The sequence below is a fragment of the Schistocerca piceifrons genome, chromosome 8 (genome assembly GCF_021461385.2).
Source record: "Schistocerca piceifrons isolate TAMUIC-IGC-003096 chromosome 8, iqSchPice1.1, whole genome shotgun sequence".
Classification (NCBI taxonomy): domain Eukaryota; kingdom Metazoa; phylum Arthropoda; class Insecta; order Orthoptera; family Acrididae; genus Schistocerca; species Schistocerca piceifrons.
In genome coordinates, this window is record NC_060145.1 from 408,653,983 (window position 1) to 408,673,019 (window position 19,037).

Genomic DNA, 19,037 nt, shown 5'->3' on the forward strand with positions numbered 1-19,037 from the left:
TGCTTAAAAGGAAGAAAGTTCCATCTGAGGGCACTGTTGACAGGTGTTGAGCATACTTGCCAACAGATATTTAGTAACAGACTTACACAGTGATCACAAAAGTCTCATGTAATGGAGTCAACATTACACATTTCATTTGTTCTTGTGCTATGTCTGCAGAGTAACATATGCATGTCAGATATGTTTGCACTATGCACACAGGGAGAATGTTTGATTTTATTCCTTTACATAGCACTCAATGATGTTGTAAACTTAGGTAACAATTGTAATCTAAACTTATACTTTTCTGGCATATTTATGCACTATATCACATACAGCATCACAATTTAAAGACATCTGACATAATTACACACCACTGTTCCATTAGAGTATATAATAAGTAACACAGGTTAAACAAAATTATGACAATGTGTCTCGCCATTTGGTGATGTATACTAAACAAAAAATTGAGGTGGAACAAACTTTTGTCAGAAATATTTTATATTAACTGTTTATATAGTATTATTTTCTTAGATGCAATTTTTGTTGTATTGCAGATCTGAAGGTCATTAATTAATGCAGCCAAAAATAGTTGTAAATATAAAAACCTGTACTTGCCACCTTGACTAATAAATGATTTTTTTGAATCCACAGCTTTCAAAAAGCACTTTTATTACCAGGAATTTCAACAATTTTTTATTTATTTATTGGTGGAAGATTTGGAAGTAATCTTCATCACTTATATTTCAGATCAATGCTGAAGAGCTTCAGAGGCATACTACACTTTCTTCTGAAACCAACTGAAAAGTAGAGCTCCATTAAAAGTGATCAAAACTTCATGTAAGAAGTGGTCCACCACTACAATAAAAACAAAGCTTACATTTCAATTGTTGAACAAATCAAAAGTCAGAAAGTTGATGGGAAATACATCTAATTTTGTTCTATTTTTGAAATTTCAGCCCTCAACTGATTTCTCGCTCTTCCTCCACAGTTTCAAGGCCCACAACAAGGAAGAGATTCACTACTGTAAATGTGAACTCCACAGGCTTTACCTGAACATTTTTTAAACTGTAAAAAGTAAAAGAGAAGCTTCAACACCACTGTAATGCGCATGTAGTTGAAGAGAAGCTAAAATAAGAAATATGGTGCACTGCTATAGAAATTAAAATGAAAATTAAAGATTTATAAACATAATAATTGAACAAGTGGTCTAAACAGAGAATCTATAATTTATAAGCAGCTGCACTAGTAAGTTGAGACAACAAATTTCAAATATTCAAGGCAGCTACAAAAATTGTAATCCAAGGTATCAAGTTTGTGTAAAACAGGCTGATAGCAACAAGAAGAGGAAAGAAATAAGAATAGATGATGCAAGGAAGTCCCACCAACCCCTGAAACAGAACAGGTAAAAGTGTATGATAAGTGAAAAGCTGCAACCAATTTAAAAAGCCAAGATTCACATTTAAGAGTACTAATAATAAACTGAAGGTTTTGTGACGGCTCCCAAACCCAAGGTCTTCGGCGGTACTTTTGGGGCAGCCACCACAAATTTTATAAAGCGTGGTTAGTGACCAGGATGTAGCTATGTCTGTTGGCCAAAAAATAATTAATGACAAGAATTGCACCAGCTAGAATGAAGAGATAACTTATCTTTATTTCTGACGAAGCGTACACCAGCAATAAAAGTCCAAGTAATATCCAAGAGTAATCCGTGTACTGAGCCTAGTCGAATACAATAGCAAATATCACACTGCAATGGCTCTCCTATAAGCTCCACGAAAGTCTAGCAATAGGCAATTGACAATAGACTGTCCGTCTCAGGGCTAACGCTCCTCCTCATATGCAAAAGGCAGAGGGCACTGCGGACCCGAGCTCAGCCATGGTGCGACCTCTTCCGTTGGCGGTAACACCCTGAGACGCCGACGGCCACGACAGGAACTGTGGCCAGCGATACCACGGTCAGGGCGCGAGTTGGTTGGTTGGTTGGTTGGTTGGGTCCGTGGATACAACAGAAGGGAAATGAAAAGGGTGAAGAAAATTATTTGAAGTTAAGGTAAAGATGAACTACAGCTAAGTGTTAGCAGAATTCCAAGAGACTATTGTTACCATTAGTCGTATGAGTGGGGTAGGGGTTACAAGGGGTGGGAGTCAAATGTCTTTAATAGTTTCCCAGTTACCTATACCACTGTTTCCACATTACAGTGTGTGGTAAGTAAGAGAGATTGACATCTGTGACTGCAAACAATTTGTAGGTGGCTACTCATCTTTACTGTGTCATTAGTGGTAGTCACACCAGTACAAAATGCTGAAACTAACTTGCAGCTCAGTTCACAGACAATGTGTACGGTGCATTTTTCTGCAGTGCTTTTGCAGCAATGGGGTTAACTTCTATCTGGAGTATGACTTCTAGTTATGACTGATTTGTGAGCATTCTTAAATCTCTCAAAATGGCTATAGATGCACACACAGCAGTAACACCCCAAAAAACCATATCTATTCATCACAGGTTGAATTTTGTGGAGGAAACACTGCCCAATTTAGGAAGTGTAGCATTAGGCAAGAGCCTCCACTCTGTACACAGACAGCATTATTATATGCTATTGGACACTGCAGATAAGGCAAACATTTTCACCTTCGCTAGTGAATGAATAGGACAGTGTGATATTCTGTAGGGGCACTCATCAGAGCATTTATAATGATCTCTGGGCAAGTGCTGCATCCATTCTCTTCTGCCAGCCATATTAGTCTTTGCTCTACTGTTCCATGAAAGTACAGGTTGGGAGAGTGGTTCTGCACTTGTGCAACTGCTTTTCCACTGAAATATAGTCATGCACTGGCAACAATCTGGCAAGTATACCAAACATAGAGTTGAGTCCTATTGTGATGAAGCACTGGCTGTAAGAGAAGCTACTAGTCCACTATCTGCCTGCAGGCTGTCAGAAAAGAGTTGTCACTCCTAGAAAAAGAGTGAGATGGAATGATTGGTTCAGCAGTACATCTTATGACAAATCAGCTCAGCTTAGGAATGTTCTGCTTATTCCAATCCACAGAATGACTTAGGAAAAGTAACAAACACAGTTCATCTTACTTAAATCTGATGGGAAACCAAGACCACTAACAGTCATACAATCAAAAACTATGTCACCATTTTTCAAATTTAGAGACAGTGATCTGGCACTTTCATGTCTCGGCAAAGTGTGACAAGCGTTTGTGACAAAGAGAAAAACAGCAGTCATTGGACAAGAACTATCCCAGTTCAACAATATTGCTGCCATCTGTGAGACTTGTATGAAAATAGTACAGAAGTGAGACAGAATCTGAGTGGCTGTATTCACTACTGCAATTTCATCTTAAAAGATCCTCTGGTGTGGTTTGATTTGCAGTTCAAAATAAACTTACCAAACCACTCCTTAAAACTCCCAAGGGAAGTAACGACAGACTGATGACCAAGCATTTTTGCAATGCCAATGCAAAATACTTTTTCTCTTAAAAATTCAAAACTGTTGTCAACCTGATGGTTGGTTTGTATACTAATGAACTTTAAGGCCTGGCCATACAGAACACGGCTTCGTGGTATGGCCTGTAGCCTTGAGCCTCAATGGCCAGGCCGTATTGTTAAAATACCTACTGTTGCATTCTGCTGGTCACACAGAGTATGGCTTTGACACAGTGGCAACTGGCCTGTTGCACCGGTCAGCATTGAGTCGCCTCAGAATACAGATTCGCTGCACACGGGGGGAACCCTGTGTGCACGTGCTAGCACATTTGACTGCTGTGTGGCAGCAGTAGCAGGAGGCAGCTCTGTTGTGTTGCACTACACATACGAGCTGCTAATGAGGTTTTGGCTGCTTTGGCAGTGTGGCGGTTGATGCAACAAGAGCAGTCACTGTGACCAGCTGCTCGTGGTTGATGCAACAAGAGCAGTCACTGCGAACAGCTGCTCTTGTCTGCGTGACATCCCTTGCAATTGAATGCCCTGACCACTTGCAGTGAGGATGAGCTGCTCCATCAAGCCATGTTCTATTTCCCAACCAGTTACAGGAGGACCTACAGCTTAAAATGGACTCTGAACCACAGTGAAACTTGGCATTTTTCACATTAACAAACACTGCCACAGGAAAAAGAAGAGACAAGTAACGGAAAAAATTGTAGAACTGACTAGGGATGGAACCGCAGACCTTTGGATCCTTAGTCTGGCATTTAACCACTGAGACACTAACACATTCATTTTATCAGGGCACATGCTTGTAGGCTACCAGAAAATTTTAGTTGATCTTCATTTGATGATGTTACAGTAGTAGCAGATGCACACGTACATCTTATGAGGGTAATACCAAAAGTAAGGTCTCCTATTTTTTTATAAGTACATAGAGCTGTTTATTTCTACAATGGTTTACATCAGTTAACAGCTTGAACATTTAGCTATTTTTCGACATAATCACCATTTCTGTTGATGCATTTTTGTAGATGCTGTGGCAGTTTTTGTATGCACATGTCATACCAGCTCACCGCCATGCTGTTCGAAAGTTATGAACCTCTTCTTTTACCTCATCGTTGGAGCTGAATCGCCGGGACCACAATTAACGCTGACAGGTATTGTGAGACTCTGAAAAAACTCAAACGGGCAACTCAGAACCGGAGAAGTGGAATGTTGGGCAAGGGTGTAGACATTCTCCATGAGAACACTCGCCCACACATCGCTCGTCAAACCATTGCTCTCCTGCAACAGTTTCAGTGGAACGTAATCACCCACCCATCCTTAGTCCTGACTTGGCACCCAGTGACTATCACCTGTTCCATAGGTTAAAAGAACATTTGGCCGAAAGCGATTCAACTCCGAGGATGAGGTGAATAACGAGGTTCATAACTTTCTGAACAGCATTTCTATTCCATGGCTACCAGCAGAGGACAAGTTAAGATTTACTTGTTCATTTATTTTGAGAGAAATGAAAATGTGACAACAGCAGAGATGAAATTGTTGAAGTGAGTACCTAAACGATGAGATATGACAAAAATGATACACAACACCACAAAGGTTGACAGAGAGAGTTATGGTGCAGCCAGGGACGTGTGATATATCTCTCACACACACTAATAAGCGTGCTGGGAGCAGTCAGGGAAGTGCGATATGTTTCATATTCCAGGAAATGAAGGCAGGAACAGAATAACCAGAGGCACAGTACTGGAAAGTATAATGCAAATGGAAATGTGCTCCTTACATTGTGGACAGATTTCAATCACCGCTTGAAAAACACATTCCTCAGATTTACTGGAAAATACAAAAAGCTTGTATGCATCCTAGCTCTATGTACTGGCACCACATCAATTATGTTATTTAAGCTACGAGAGATATTATAGATGTTCAAATAAGTAGGGCTACAAGTGAAGCTGAGGGTTGGGCTAATCAGTGTATCGATACATCTAAAATGAGGCTAACATATAACCTCCCACAGAGACAATGAAATATGAGCCAACGGAGACTGATAATCTGTAAGCTGTTCAACTGCAGAGGGACCAGTTGTTCATCTACATCTGCATCTACATACATACTCCACAATCCACCGTAAGGTGTGTGGTGGAGGGTACCCTGTACCACAACTAACATCTTCTCTCCCTGTTCCACTCCCAAACACAACGAGGAAAAAATGACTGCCTATATATGCCCTAATCTCACCTCGATGCTGAATTTAACACAAATAGATTCTTACACAGAAGGCATGTCAATCAATGAAAAATATACTATGTGCAGACAGAAAAGTTCTGTCATATGTTGTTAATAAATGGCAGTTTCTCTTACTGAATAAATAATTCCCAAAAGCCAATGTAACTTCTGACCTAACAGGGGCATGCTGCTATTTCTGTAGTTAAACTAGTTCAAGAGAAAATCATTGAACAGAACATGATATCTACATGTGTTTCATTGATTTAAACAATGCATTTGACTACATGCCTGCTGATGTTATGAGAAGCTCCACATCAGTTTTATGATGGCATGTTTGTCTAAATACAGCATGAGAATAGATCAGTTTCATATTCTAAGTGGTGTTGTGAACTTGCACTCTATTTCACTGCTGTGAGTGATGCACTCAAGAGCTGCAATCCCCATTTTTTTAAAGAACTGAACTCTTATGTATCAAACAACTTCAAACATCTGTTTACTTTACAAATGTATATGATGTCATATCTCCTGAACTGGGCATCACACAATCATACAATTATGCAGGTGCTTTCAGTGGTATATATGGATACAGTCTGCAGAATGTGTTCTGAATACAGTTAGTAGTAAAGAAGTAATAATTAAAATATCATATCACACCTGATGATGATGAACAGCAAAAATTTAGTAAGTGTTAATTTTTTTTATTTTGTGTGTGTGTGTGTGTGTGTGTGTGTGTGTGTGTGTGTAGGAGCACTTTGCACATGAGTTATGCTACCTCAAGACATACACAGTTTGTAACTTTAATCCAGGACTTATTGTGTTAAATCTTTAATTCGACATCTTACCTCATAATGAATAGATAATGACAGCCTTTTAAATTCTGTCAATAAATATATGATGGGTATCCTTGATAACCTATAGCTTGACAAGAACAAAGCACAGGACATGGGCTGATATTGGGCTGAAAAATGTTAAAATAAAGGTAAAATAATTACAGTATATGAAATACCGAAAACCGAATTTATGTTGCACTTGTAAGCCTTTAGATAGGCATCATGCAACTGTGCTTGGTAGACCACATTAGTCATAATACGGACATTAGATCTGACAAAGGAGTCTTTGACGTCTTCCACTTTTAGTCCAATCAAATGATGCTCAGAAAGGACTAGTAATTGAAGCTTTTACAGAAGTTTTTGACAAGCTTTGACAAGCTTTCTATATGTTTTTGAGGGTTTTGAATCTGAATTTTGAAAGTTCCACTGAAACTCTGGTCCAGAAATGAGGCAAAAATGGAAAAAAATCCACAAAAAATGAAACTTTTTGGGTTTTTACACTTACAACTCAGAAAAGACAAAAATTTCAGTAAATTTGACAATGTACAAAAGTAAAGAGGATAAAATTTCCCATATAACAGTTCATTGTGACTTTTCTTGCCAGACCAACTGTAAGTGTTTAGTGAATGTTGAAGTTAGCATGATTTCAGAACTGAAGGTGATGGGCCATCTCAGGACCTAGCCCCCTCACACTCCTACCATACTTTGTCGCACATCCCTAGCCAATTTCCATTCTCCAGTAGCGTCATGATGTTATTAGAGTGGTTGGTAGTTGACACTTGCTGAGGGGGAGTGCAAGATGTTTGTGAGCTGGCACTGACCTTTCCTCCTGACAGGTGAGAGGCCAGTCTGTGTATTTTGATTCCTCCTCTGGTGGTTGGAAATTCAGTTTAAATATATAAAACAGTCATACAGAATGAGATGAGGTCAAAGGTGTGTTCCATGTGATGGTGTACTGGATGATGGGAGAAAAGTATCACCATCCAAGCCCGAGGTGGCATTAAAGAATGTTCTCGAAGTAAGTAAGAAGAGAAAGAACGGGATTAGCTGCCCTTTTGAAGAGCAAAACTTTGTTTAAGGTTCGTGAACAATGTTCAAAGAAGTACACTAGCAAAAAACTTAAGGAGGAAGAGCAATTGAGAAGGTCCCACAAACACAGCTTTGTAGAAATAATCTTCAATGAAAGGCGGGTAACACATGTCACTTAGGACAAATTCTTGTCTAATTTGAAGGAGGAGGAATGCTTAATATCAGTTTCAATGGACAAATTGGACATAGCAGGCATAACTTCCAAGTAACCCATGGAAGATGTCGATACCTTGATCTACAACTATGTCTACACTCTGCAAGCCCCCTTGCTGTATGTGGGTGAGGGTACTTTCTATACTGCTATCATTTCCCCTCTTTCCTGATCTAGTCATAAATAGTTTGTGGAAAGAACGATTGCCAATAAGCCTCTGTGTGGGCTCAATTCCTCCGGTTTTATCTTCATGGTCCTTTTGTGAGATGTACGTAGAAGGGAGCAATATGTTGTTGACTCATTTAGCAACATACTATAACAATACTTTAACAATAATCCATACTGTGATGGAGAACACCTCTCTTGCAGTGTCTGCCATTGCAATTGGTTGACCATTTCTGAGATGCTTTTGTGCTTACTAAATCAACCTGTAACAAAATGCACTTCTGTTCTTTCAGTCTTCAATATTTCCTCTATCCGTCCAATCTGAAAGGGATCCCATACTGGTGAGCAGTATTTGTCGAACAAGTGTTTTGTAAGCTATTACCTTTGTTTATAGAGCACATTTCCTGAGGATTCTTCCAATGAATATATCTAGCATCTGTCTTACTCATGATTTATTTTATGTGGTCATTCAATTTCAAATCATTCTATACGATTGTCAACACTGCACATCTCTGGCTTCCACACATTCAACCGTCATAGTTTTTGTGGAAGGCAAGGGGGGGGGGGGGGGGGGAGATTCTCATCATTTTCTCAGACTTCTTTCAACAACATAATGCATTAATGATGAAAGCAGGCAAAAAAAAAATCCCACAGAAGCCTGACTGTTCTCAGGGAATTGGCCACTCTGCTTGAAAGAAAATCTCGTATTTGCATGTAGTCAAGTTGCTGTGACACTACTTCTGCTCTTTACAGTCAGGGAAAAGTGAAACGCATCACTGAAGAAACATCCTGAATTGCAACAGGACATATGAATATTTAAAGATCCAAACATGGACAATGAGGCAGTGGTGGAGTGCAGTAAAAGATCCCTTATTAAGTTGTATGGTGGTATAAGCAGGTGTTTCTCAATCACATCCAATATGGAAGCTCCACCAAATCGGCATTCGTAACAAATACCAACATCAATTCTCTGCTACCAACAGAAGATGCTGCTTGCCAGTATATTCTCAGATTGTATAGCCAGATACAACAGTGGCTGTGCAAAAATAAAAATCCTGAGTAGTCAGGTTGGACGAGGTCCAAGGATTGCATATGCTTGAGCTGCCAGCACCCAGTGTTATTCTGACCTATATCCCATGCAAATGCTAAACTTTGGCAACTCTTGTAGTTGCCAAAAGACAGGCCTCCACTGTTCCAACTTCTGCATCAACTGGGATACAGCTTGTGAGAATGTCAGCCACCTCAATTCGCATGACTTAAAAACCATGTCGGAAGTAGAGGAGGAACAGGAGACTGAAATGAGAGTGACTGCAGATGAAGACACACTGTAATTCATATTATGTCGTTAAACATTCCCACTGTGATATCTCATGACCTCATCATCGTAAAGACAGAGAGAGAGAGAGAGAGAGAGAGAGAGAGAGAGAGAGAGAGAGAGAGAGAGAGAGGAGGAGGAGGAGGAGAAGAAGAAGAAAAAGAAGAAAGCTGTACACTGGTTAAAACTTTAATTTATTATAAGTATAATAGATTGATAATTATTTACCTATTATTTGGTATGAACTGAAATAAGTCACTCATTATCTCACTTAGCTGTAACACACACACACACACACACACACACACACACACACACACACACACATACACACACACACACAGACCTAAACACCATTTCTTCTGCCTCAGTTTGCAAGCTTATTTCATTTCTAAGGGATTTACATTGCTGTATTCCAGCCACTGCCTGATCATTTCTGTACTTCCTTCTTTCATTGATTAATTGAAGTATTTCACCTGTTACCCTAGGTTCCTTCACAGTCACCTTCCTTGTACCTATGTTTGTCTGCCCAGCATCTGTTCCCTTTCCAGAGATGTCCACTCCTCTTCAAATGAGCTGCCTACTCTGGTGTTCCTTATCTCAGTACCCACAATAAATGAACTTCAAATGCCTCCCAGCATTCCTCAGTACTTCAGTATCCCACTTCTTTCCACAATGATTTTTTCGGAAGATTCTCTTAAACTTCAGCCAAACTACAACTTCTGTAAACATTGGTTTGCCTTTCTTCAGGCTATCATCTAAGATAAGTCATAGTGTCAGTACTGCCTGGTGTGTTTATACATTTCTTGGGAAACAAATGATCTAGCCCAAAGTAGGCGGGGAGGGGGAGGCGGGCAGGCGTGGAGAGGGGGGGCAGGCGGGGCGAGGGGGGGCAGGCGGGGCGAGGGGGGGCCGAGGGGGGGGGCGAGGGGGGCCGAGGGGGGGGCCGAGGGGGGCCGAGGGGGGGCCGAGGGGGGCCGAGGGGGGGCCGAGGGGGGGGCGAGGGGGGCAGGCGGGGCGAGGGGGGCAGGCGGGGCGAGGGGGGCAGGCGGGGCGAGGGGGGCAGGCGGGGAGAGGGGGGCAGGCGGGGAGAGGGGGGCAGGCGGGGAGAGGGGGGCAGGCGGGGAGAGGGGGGCAGGCGGGGAGAGGGGGGCAGGCGGGGAGAGGGGGGCAGGCGGGGAGAGGGGGGCAGGCGGGGAGAGGGGGGCAGGCGGGGAGAGGGGGGCAGGCGGGGAGAGGGGGGCAGGCGGGGAGAGGGGGGCAGGCGGGGAGAGGGGGGCAGGCGGGGAGAGGGGGGCAGACGGGGAGAGGGGGGCAGACGCGGAGAGGGGGGCAGACGGGGAGAGGGGGGCAGACGGGGAGAGGGGGGCAGACGGGGAGAGGGGGGCAGACGGGGAGAGGGGGGCAGACGGGGAGAGGGGGGCAGACGGGGAGAGGGGGGCAGACGGGGAGAGGGGGGCAGACGGGGAGAGGGGGGCAGACGGGGAGAGGGGGGCAGACGGGGAGAGGGGGGCAGACGGGGAGAGGGGGGCAGACGGGGAGAGGGGGGCAGACGGGGAGAGGGGGGCAGACGGGGAGAGGGGGGCAGACGGGGAGAGGGGGGCAGACGGGGAGAGGGGGGCAGACGGGGAGAGGGGGGCAGACGGGGAGAGGGGGGCAGACGGGGAGAGGGGGGCAGACGGGGAGAGGGGGGCAGACGGGGAGAGGGGGGCAGACGGGGAGAGGGGGGCAGACGGGGAGAGGGGGGCAGACGGGGAGAGGGGGGCAGACGGGGAGAGGGGGGCAGACGGGGAGAGGGGGACAGACGGGGAGAGGGGGACAGACGGGGAGAGGGGGACAGACGGGGAGATGGCTGCTTGTGGGGGGGAGTAGTGGGAGAAGGCAGTGTATGAATTGGATGGAAGTGTGATGCCGACAGAAGAGAGAAGGGGAAAGGAAAGGTTAGGCAGTGGAAACACGTTAGAGGAAGTTTGGGCTGATGGGGTTTCAAGAGTGGGGAACCTGTTGTCTTTCTAATTCATCCTGCACTCCTGAAATCCCCCTGGCCTTAAGCTCTGCTAACCTGTTCCCCTTGCCTCACTTTGCCTTTTCTCTTCTCTCTTCTGTTGACACCACTCCTTCACCATCTAGATCATGCACTCACTCACTCGCTCACACACACATGCCCCTCCCCCTCTCTGCTCTTCCCCTTTCTCAATCCCTCTCCCTTCTCTCTCCCCTCCCTTTCTCCCTCTTCATCTTTAGTTTACTTTCCTTTTCCCCTCTCCCCATTTTTCCCCTCAGTACACCTCTCCCTCTCCCTACACCTCTTTTTGTTATATCCTCTGTATTCTTTACATCTTGTGTGGCCACGAAGTCATCTCTCCAAAGACCTGCCTCTTTCTCGCTACCCATACCTTGTGTTCTTCCCTACCCCATTTCCCATCTCCATTGGCACAAGGAACTGTTTTCAGTACTCGAATATCAGTAATCAGTCTTACCGTGGGCATGGGAGTGTGCTTTTGGGTGCCTGTGTGGTTGTGTGTGTGAATGTGTGTACCATTGCTTTAAAAAGAACTAGTACTCAAAAGCTAGTGTGAATTGTATTTTCTATGTGTAACTGTGCTCCATGCATTGAACTGTTATAGGTGAGTGGTTGTCTTTCTTTTATTTTACATACTGCCTCATCCAGGAATTTCCATTATTGTTTTACCTTCACTCTTTCATCACTCACAGTTTCTGTCTTCTACTTTATTCATTTTCCTTGTTTCAGACAAACATTGCCTAATGCTTCCTCTGAAACTCTCAACAACCTCACGTTCTTTCAATTTATCCAATTTATTAAGCCTTAATTTGCTGTTTATAACCAATAAATTATGGCGTGTCTACACCTGACCCAGGAAAAATCTAATAGTTTAACATTTGGTTTTGAAATCTGAAATATTTCAGTGTCATAACATCTCATCCATATATAAAATATTCTTGCATAATACTTAAACCAAGTGTTAGTGACAATCAACATATGCAAAACTTGTGCAAAAATTCTACCGAGCACTTCCCTCTTTCACTCCTTTCCTCCAAACCATGGTCTCCTACTACTTTTTCTTCTCCCCCTCTGGAATACCATCGAGTTCCAGTACCCCATTACAATTAGCTTTCTGTCTCCCTTTTTACTTTCATCATACATTCTTTCAATCATTTCATTACCTGTAGAGCAAGTTGGCATATAAAGTTGTACTACTGTGGCTTGGGTTGACTGTGATACTTTGCTCACTACGCTGTTCATATTAGTTGACAACTTTTCTTACTTTCTTGTTCATTATTGGACGTGCTCCTGCATGATCCCTTCTTGATTTTCTATATATGTATCACTGTGCCAACTTGACCAGAAGTCCTATTCTCCCTGCCACTGCACTTCACTAATTACCTCTGTATCTAACTTCAACCTACTCATTTCTCATTTTGAATTCTCCACCTACCAATTCAATTAACACATCTAATATGCCATGCTTCACCCCAAATAATGCCAGTTCCGTTTTTCCTGATGACAACAACTTCTTGAGTAGTTCTGCCTGAAGGACAATATAGGGGACTATTTTACGTCAAGGATATTTTACCCAGGAGGATGTCATCATCATTAAATCAGGAAAAATTATGACTGCAATTTCCCCTCTGTTTTAGTCCTTTGCAGTAACAGCACAACCTTGGGTGATGTTACAAAGGCAGATCAGCCAATGATCTAGACTGTTGCCTCTGCCACTACTGAAATGGCTGCTGCCCCTCAGGAAGCACAAGTATGTGTGCTCTCTCCATAAATGCCCCTCCATTGTGGTTGAACCAACGGTATGATAAGCTGTATAGATGTGGCACATGAGCCACCACACATTGGTAAGGTGCATGGTTCACCAAATAAAAGACAAAAACTTAGCTTTCAGAATGAAACAACTACTGAGCAAAACTGCTAGAAGAATTTACTCAGTTAAATCAAATATTAACAAAATATGAATGTTATTAGTAACTGAAGTTTACATTTATTTGTTCACAACATACCCTTTAATGTGAGACTGCAAAGAAGCAAGTGGAAGCAATTTGTTTTCTTGTGGCAGCAGCTGAGTGAATGTACGCTGAGCACAAGAGCGCTGGACTGCATCTAAGCTGTCACCCATTAATAACCTGGTGAACAAGACATGGCACACAAATTTTGTCATCATGGATGTATAAAAAAAAACAACCAAAATAAATATCTGAGATTTCTATTCCTCCTACCAGCAACTTAGATCACTGGAGAACATGAATGCTTTTCCTGTTGATAGTGATATTATAGGGCAGCCTTTCTCTGTTACTGTACAACTCAAAATTGTGACAACAGAGCCTGTAAAGATAGGAAAAAGAATTACTGTAAGATAAGAGCCTAAATAATATTGAGATATAGTAAATGAGGACAACTGCAGAAGCACACATATCAAGCTGAAAGTTTACTTACCTTCATTCCACATACCTTTAACATCAGATGACTGAAACACAAGTAAAACTTTTCATTTTCTTCATGCTTTCTAATTATTCCCCCCACAGTCAATAATTTTTATTTTATATTTATTTATTTTGTTAATTATATTGACTTTTGTCTGGTGACACATGTGGTGGTAAATTGAAAGTGACTCAGCAGTGGAGAATGTGATAATATATCCAAAGTGATAACTATGTGGAAGAAAATATTGGAGTGCTAAACACAGAGATGGTAAATTTATGTCATGAGTCAGCTTTTTCCCATGAAATGTATGGATCCTGCTTTTTCAAGTGGTGATAAATCATTTTAAGAATATTTACAAATTGTGTTAAAAATTATCCAGTGCTGATGTGCTGTTAACCTTTAATTTACCCACTCTCATAGAGCACATAATGTTATGAACTGCAGCCATCTGCTGTCTTCTTTTTCCTTTTAAAGACTTCTTCATAAGCCTTTATTGTTTATTTTCACTACCCTATGACTTATTGGTGGTTCTGTATCACTATAACTCCATAAAATAAAAGAAAATGATCAGTTTTGTAATTTTTTAGTAAATGGAATCCCTTAAAAATGTATTTTAAAATATTTGACACTTGCAATACATGCAAAGTTCTAGAGACACCTCTTCTGATACTCCAAAGAATCGATACTGTTCATCGCAGGTCCAAAACATACCGGCAATGATGAAAAGACTGTGTAATGTTGAGCACCTCAGTTGCAAGTTTTGGAAAAGTCAACTACCAAGTAATTTTAATAAGACCATGGCAGCAATGAAATGATCTCTTCGACACACCAGGCAACATAAAATTAAAAAGAAGTTGCAGTGACTGCAAACGATTCTGTGTACCTGGTTCAGAACGCATAATAGGCATCAGCGATTCATTCTTGATGAGGCAACGGCTTTTCTCAAAGTCCCATACACTAATGCAGCCATTGCTTGTGATAACCATAACATGCTGAAGCCCTGAAAGCACCAAACGGGATGGAGCCGCTGACAGCACGAGAGGTGGGAAAGGTCGTCTTCCTGCAACGAAATAAGTATGGATCCACTGCAGGTTTACTGTGTTTCACAACAGCTCTGATTTTAGGCTGTGGAAAATGACATCAACATTTAAAAATTGCAAGAGAACATTGAATCTTCTATATAAATGTATCCCTCCTCATATGCTCCTCACTTCTGACAGGACATTTCAAAGTTCATAATATAAATAGTATAGAGTAAACTTTAATTGTACTTCACCCATTATCACAACTTCACATTAGCTCTCATTTCCATATTAGCTATGAAAAAAAGAAAAAGGTGACAAACTGTATTTCACTGAAACATGCAAAAGTAAGTCTAATAACACACAAGAAAATAAGAATGTGAGTGACATAGTATGAACAGCATAGTGAAAGCAGTACCACAGGCGAAATAGGCATGAAGTCAATCCCCACCAAAGTAGTACAAGTTTATTTGCCCATTAGCTCCATAGATGTTAATGAGACAGAAATAGTGTTTGGATAGAGAAAATAAACTATTCAGATAGTTAAAGGAGGCAAAATTGTGATTGTAATGGGAAACTGCGATTTGATAGTAGGAAAAGAAAGAGAAGGAAAAATTGTTTGTTCCAGCCCCTGGCATACAGGCTGCCCATCGTGGTTGCAGTGGTATCGACCTGCTTTATCAATCTGCTTTGTATGGTGGCCTGTACATCAGAGCAAATAAATGATTTTCAAGAAGCTGATATGTAGTCTGCCCTGCATGAGAGGTGCATTGTGGGAGTAGTTACCAGCCTGCTTTAAAAACTGTACTGCAAGGGGCTACACATGCTAGTGTGCACGCAGGGTACAGATTGAGATGGATAGAGGAAGGAATGGACAAAGCGAGGAGAGGAGGGGATGGACAGAACAAGGAGAGGAGGGAATGGATAGAGAAAGGGGAGGTGGGGAGATGCATGAGACAGGTGGAAGAGGTAGTGGGCAGGTAGAAATAGAAAAATGGGGAGGGGGGGGAGATGAAGAGTGGGGGAGGAAGATATGGTCAGAGGGAGGTGGAGAAAGATATGGGCAGAGGGAGGGGATGGAAGTAATGGACACAGAGAGGGCAAGGAGGAGATGAAGAGACGAGAGAGGAGATAGATAGAGGTGAGACAATGATGTGGACAGACAGAGGGAGGAAGAAGTGAACACAGAGAGGGGCAGGACAACATGTGTTCAACATATGTGTCAAATGCTCCTGCAGGTGAAGCTGCTGGGAAGGCTAGCATAACAGAAAGGCAGAAATTTTGAAACAAATTTTACACTGCACAACATGTCCAGATGAAGATGTGGGCTATGACAAATTACGAATTGCAAATTACGGTTCATGAGATAAGACTTGAATGAAAAGAGAGAACCAGAGATTATTAACAGTTTCAAATGGAGTATTAGGCAATGATAGACTGAAACAGAGGAAAATAATACAATAGAAGACAAGTGGGTAGTTCTGCGAGGTTAAATATGTGCTCTGATTTTGCGCCACAGTTGACGATCCATCCTGCTCAGCAGGTAGTGCCAAACTTCCAGTTTTCTCACTGCAGTGAGGGGACATGGGCGATCTAAGGAGCCGACTATCAGCATCAGTGGTGTTGACAAGTGAAAGTCCAGTGGCAACTATGGGTAGTGTGGACTGGAAGAGTAAAATAAACAGAACTTGGAGTTAGGTCTGAAGAAGACCAGTTGGCAGCTGAGTGGAAGGTCACCAAGCAGACAGCAATGCCTACTTTACGGAGCACTGATCACTCAATGACTGTGTCTTTGTGCTGTGTGCCCTGCATGACAGACTCTCCACATGAAACTCCCATATTTGACAGCCCTCTTCTTTGTTGTCTATTTGGCATCACACATCAATACCATCCCCACCAGTGGCTCACAGTTGGCTACAGAAATGCACACTTCTGACAGACGCCAATAGCCATCATGCGGGGCCCGGTGTATCCAATGTTGCATGCCTGCCAAGCCATGTCTTCAGTAGCTCCATCTACAAGAGTACCCTACCGTCGTGATATAGGATGGCCGGCAGCAGCTACATGGTTCAGTCTCAATCACAGTCTTCAATGGCCTTCAGTCTTAGACAGCCTCTGATGGTTCATTTATGCATTAGTAGCAGGAGCCTCACACTACACGATGCTCTTTAGCTTCTTCTAATAACTGGACTTTACTGCTGTTTCTTCATTTGTAAAGTGTCTTCGCAATTCGTGGAGACAGCTACAAGTTATGTAAAACTTCTGTTAACCATATTTAATCATTTCTGTTCTTATTCAGCTTGCCTACAAGGACAGATGGTGCGCTACTCTGTAACCCACCTCTCCTCATCATTGTGTAAGGAATAGTACATAAGTAACCTGGAGACAAGACGTTTTTGTTCCCACATGTCACTGTCTTTTCACTTTACTGTTGTCTTTTTGGTTGCTTTTGTCACTTTTGGGCTTGTATGCTTTGTCCCCTGTGTTTGCTTGCTTGTGCTATTTATGTTCCAGGTTCTATGGTTGCTGCTTTTGCACCCCCTTTTTTCTGTGGAATTTTGTATTGCTTTTTGCGTCTTTGTGCATTGCTTGGTTCCAAATGACTACCGTGCCACAATTGCCTGCTGCATGAGTCAACGAAGGATGCACATGCTTGAAGTGGTGAATCACTTCCAAGATGGTGGAGATGGGTCAAAACTGACGTTGGGAACAATTGCAACACCACCACCGTCCACCCGGCTGTGTGTGTGTGTGTGTGTGTGTGTGTGTGTGTGTGTGTGTGTGTTGCCATTTTGCGAGTTTGATAAGATGAAGGAAGACTGGAATGCATTCCTTGCACAGTTCAATGTGCACATCGCACTGCATCACGTACAAGATACTGACGAACATTCTTAGTCCTTGAATATGATATGGTGGGAGTGACTACTTATAGGCAGTGTGCCAAACTCTTTCCCACTTTGTAAAATATGAAGACCTAATACAGGTGCTTACAAAGTGTTACGAGGATAGGGTACAAGTGGTGGATGCCCGTTACAAACCATTTACGTTGAGTACGCAACAAGGACAGACATACCATCACTGGGTGACTGATTTGCAGGGCCTTACTAGACAGTGTAGATTCAAATGTGATTGAGGCAAATACTACAGTGATGCAATGATTTGTGATGCCATCATGTGCAGTATAGCCAACTCATTAATTTGGGAAAAAATTCTTAAATACCCACACTCTTCGTTGCAACAGATTCTGCAAATTCTTGACTATTAAGATTCCTGCAAAAGCACAGCAGACAATTTTGAGGTACCACCTTATCATATAACGTGATTGGAAAGAGAAACAACACCTACTGCGTGCACTCTTGTACCTGTATGTGGAGATGGTGTGGACTATATATGGACATAAGGTGGCAAAAAACAAGCACAAAATACAAAAGGAAGTTCGTTGGCTGTGACTGATGAGTGATGAGCGGAGCTTTGTTGGTACACATTTGGAAGGTGCAGTGAACTACTCAGAGCAAGAGTGTCAACACCATTGTCAAGTCTGGAACAAATGAAGGCTGTCCTTGAACTGACTTACTCAGAAGATAGACACTGCTTGAAAACTTCATTGTTGTTGAGATTTGTGATGGTCATTATACTGAACATTACAATAAAATGTTTGTTTGACTGAGTTGTTCAAATATAGAAGAATCGTTGAAGAAAGGAGTAAATTGCTTTCCAGAAGTTGAAAGATGTTTTGATTAGTGATCAATGCCTTGTTTATTTTGATCCAGCCAAACTGGAGGTCTTGGTTGTGGATACTTCCTCTTATGGTATTAGTGCAGTTCTGTCGCATACATTTGGTCATGTTGACAGGCCACTTATCTTTGCTACAAAGTTGTTGTCCAAAGCTCAGTGTAATTACTTGAAAACTGAAAAGGAGGCTCTTACCATTGTGTATCATGTAATTACGTTTCACCAGAATCTCCATGGCAGAAAAGTTTACTTGGTGTCTGACCATAACCCTCTTCAATCTTTGTTTAGTCCTTCTCATTCAGTCCAAAATCGCACAGTGCAGAAGCTACAATGGTGGGCTCTTCTTTTGTCAAATTACTAATATGAGATTGTGTATCAGCTCACTTCAAAGCGTGCCAACACAGAAGCTTTTTCTCACCTCCCTGTTGTCCCACATTCAGCATTCAATGAGTCCTCCACATCTTGTTGCTACATTGATGCACGAGACACAGATGCTTTGCATAGCTTTCCACTTAGCCACTGGAAAATTGCTCAGGTTGCAGCAGCGGATCCCAATTTGCAGTTCAGTCGTACTCTGTCAGCACTGGTTGGCCGCATTCAGCCAAAGATTTGTAGTTATGTGGTTCACTGATACTCTGCCCA

The 19,037-nt window shown here is 42.4% G+C and overlaps 1 protein-coding gene across 3 annotated transcripts in view; it reads right to left on the bottom strand.

Moving 5' to 3' along the window:
• LOC124711634 (protein HIRA-like) overlaps nt 1–19,037 on the bottom strand; it is a 237,620-nt gene that overhangs the window by 34,544 nt on the left and 184,039 nt on the right. For all 3 annotated transcript variants that reach the window (XM_047241819.1, XM_047241821.1, XM_047241820.1), the window contains 3 exons: nt 14,525–14,701; nt 13,437–13,542; nt 13,221–13,343 (listed from right to left, as the gene is read on the bottom strand). In XM_047241819.1, the coding sequence (XP_047097775.1) occupies nt 13,221–13,343; nt 13,437–13,542; nt 14,525–14,701 (406 nt within the window). The remainder of the gene's footprint in view (nt 1–13,220; nt 13,344–13,436; nt 13,543–14,524; nt 14,702–19,037) is intronic.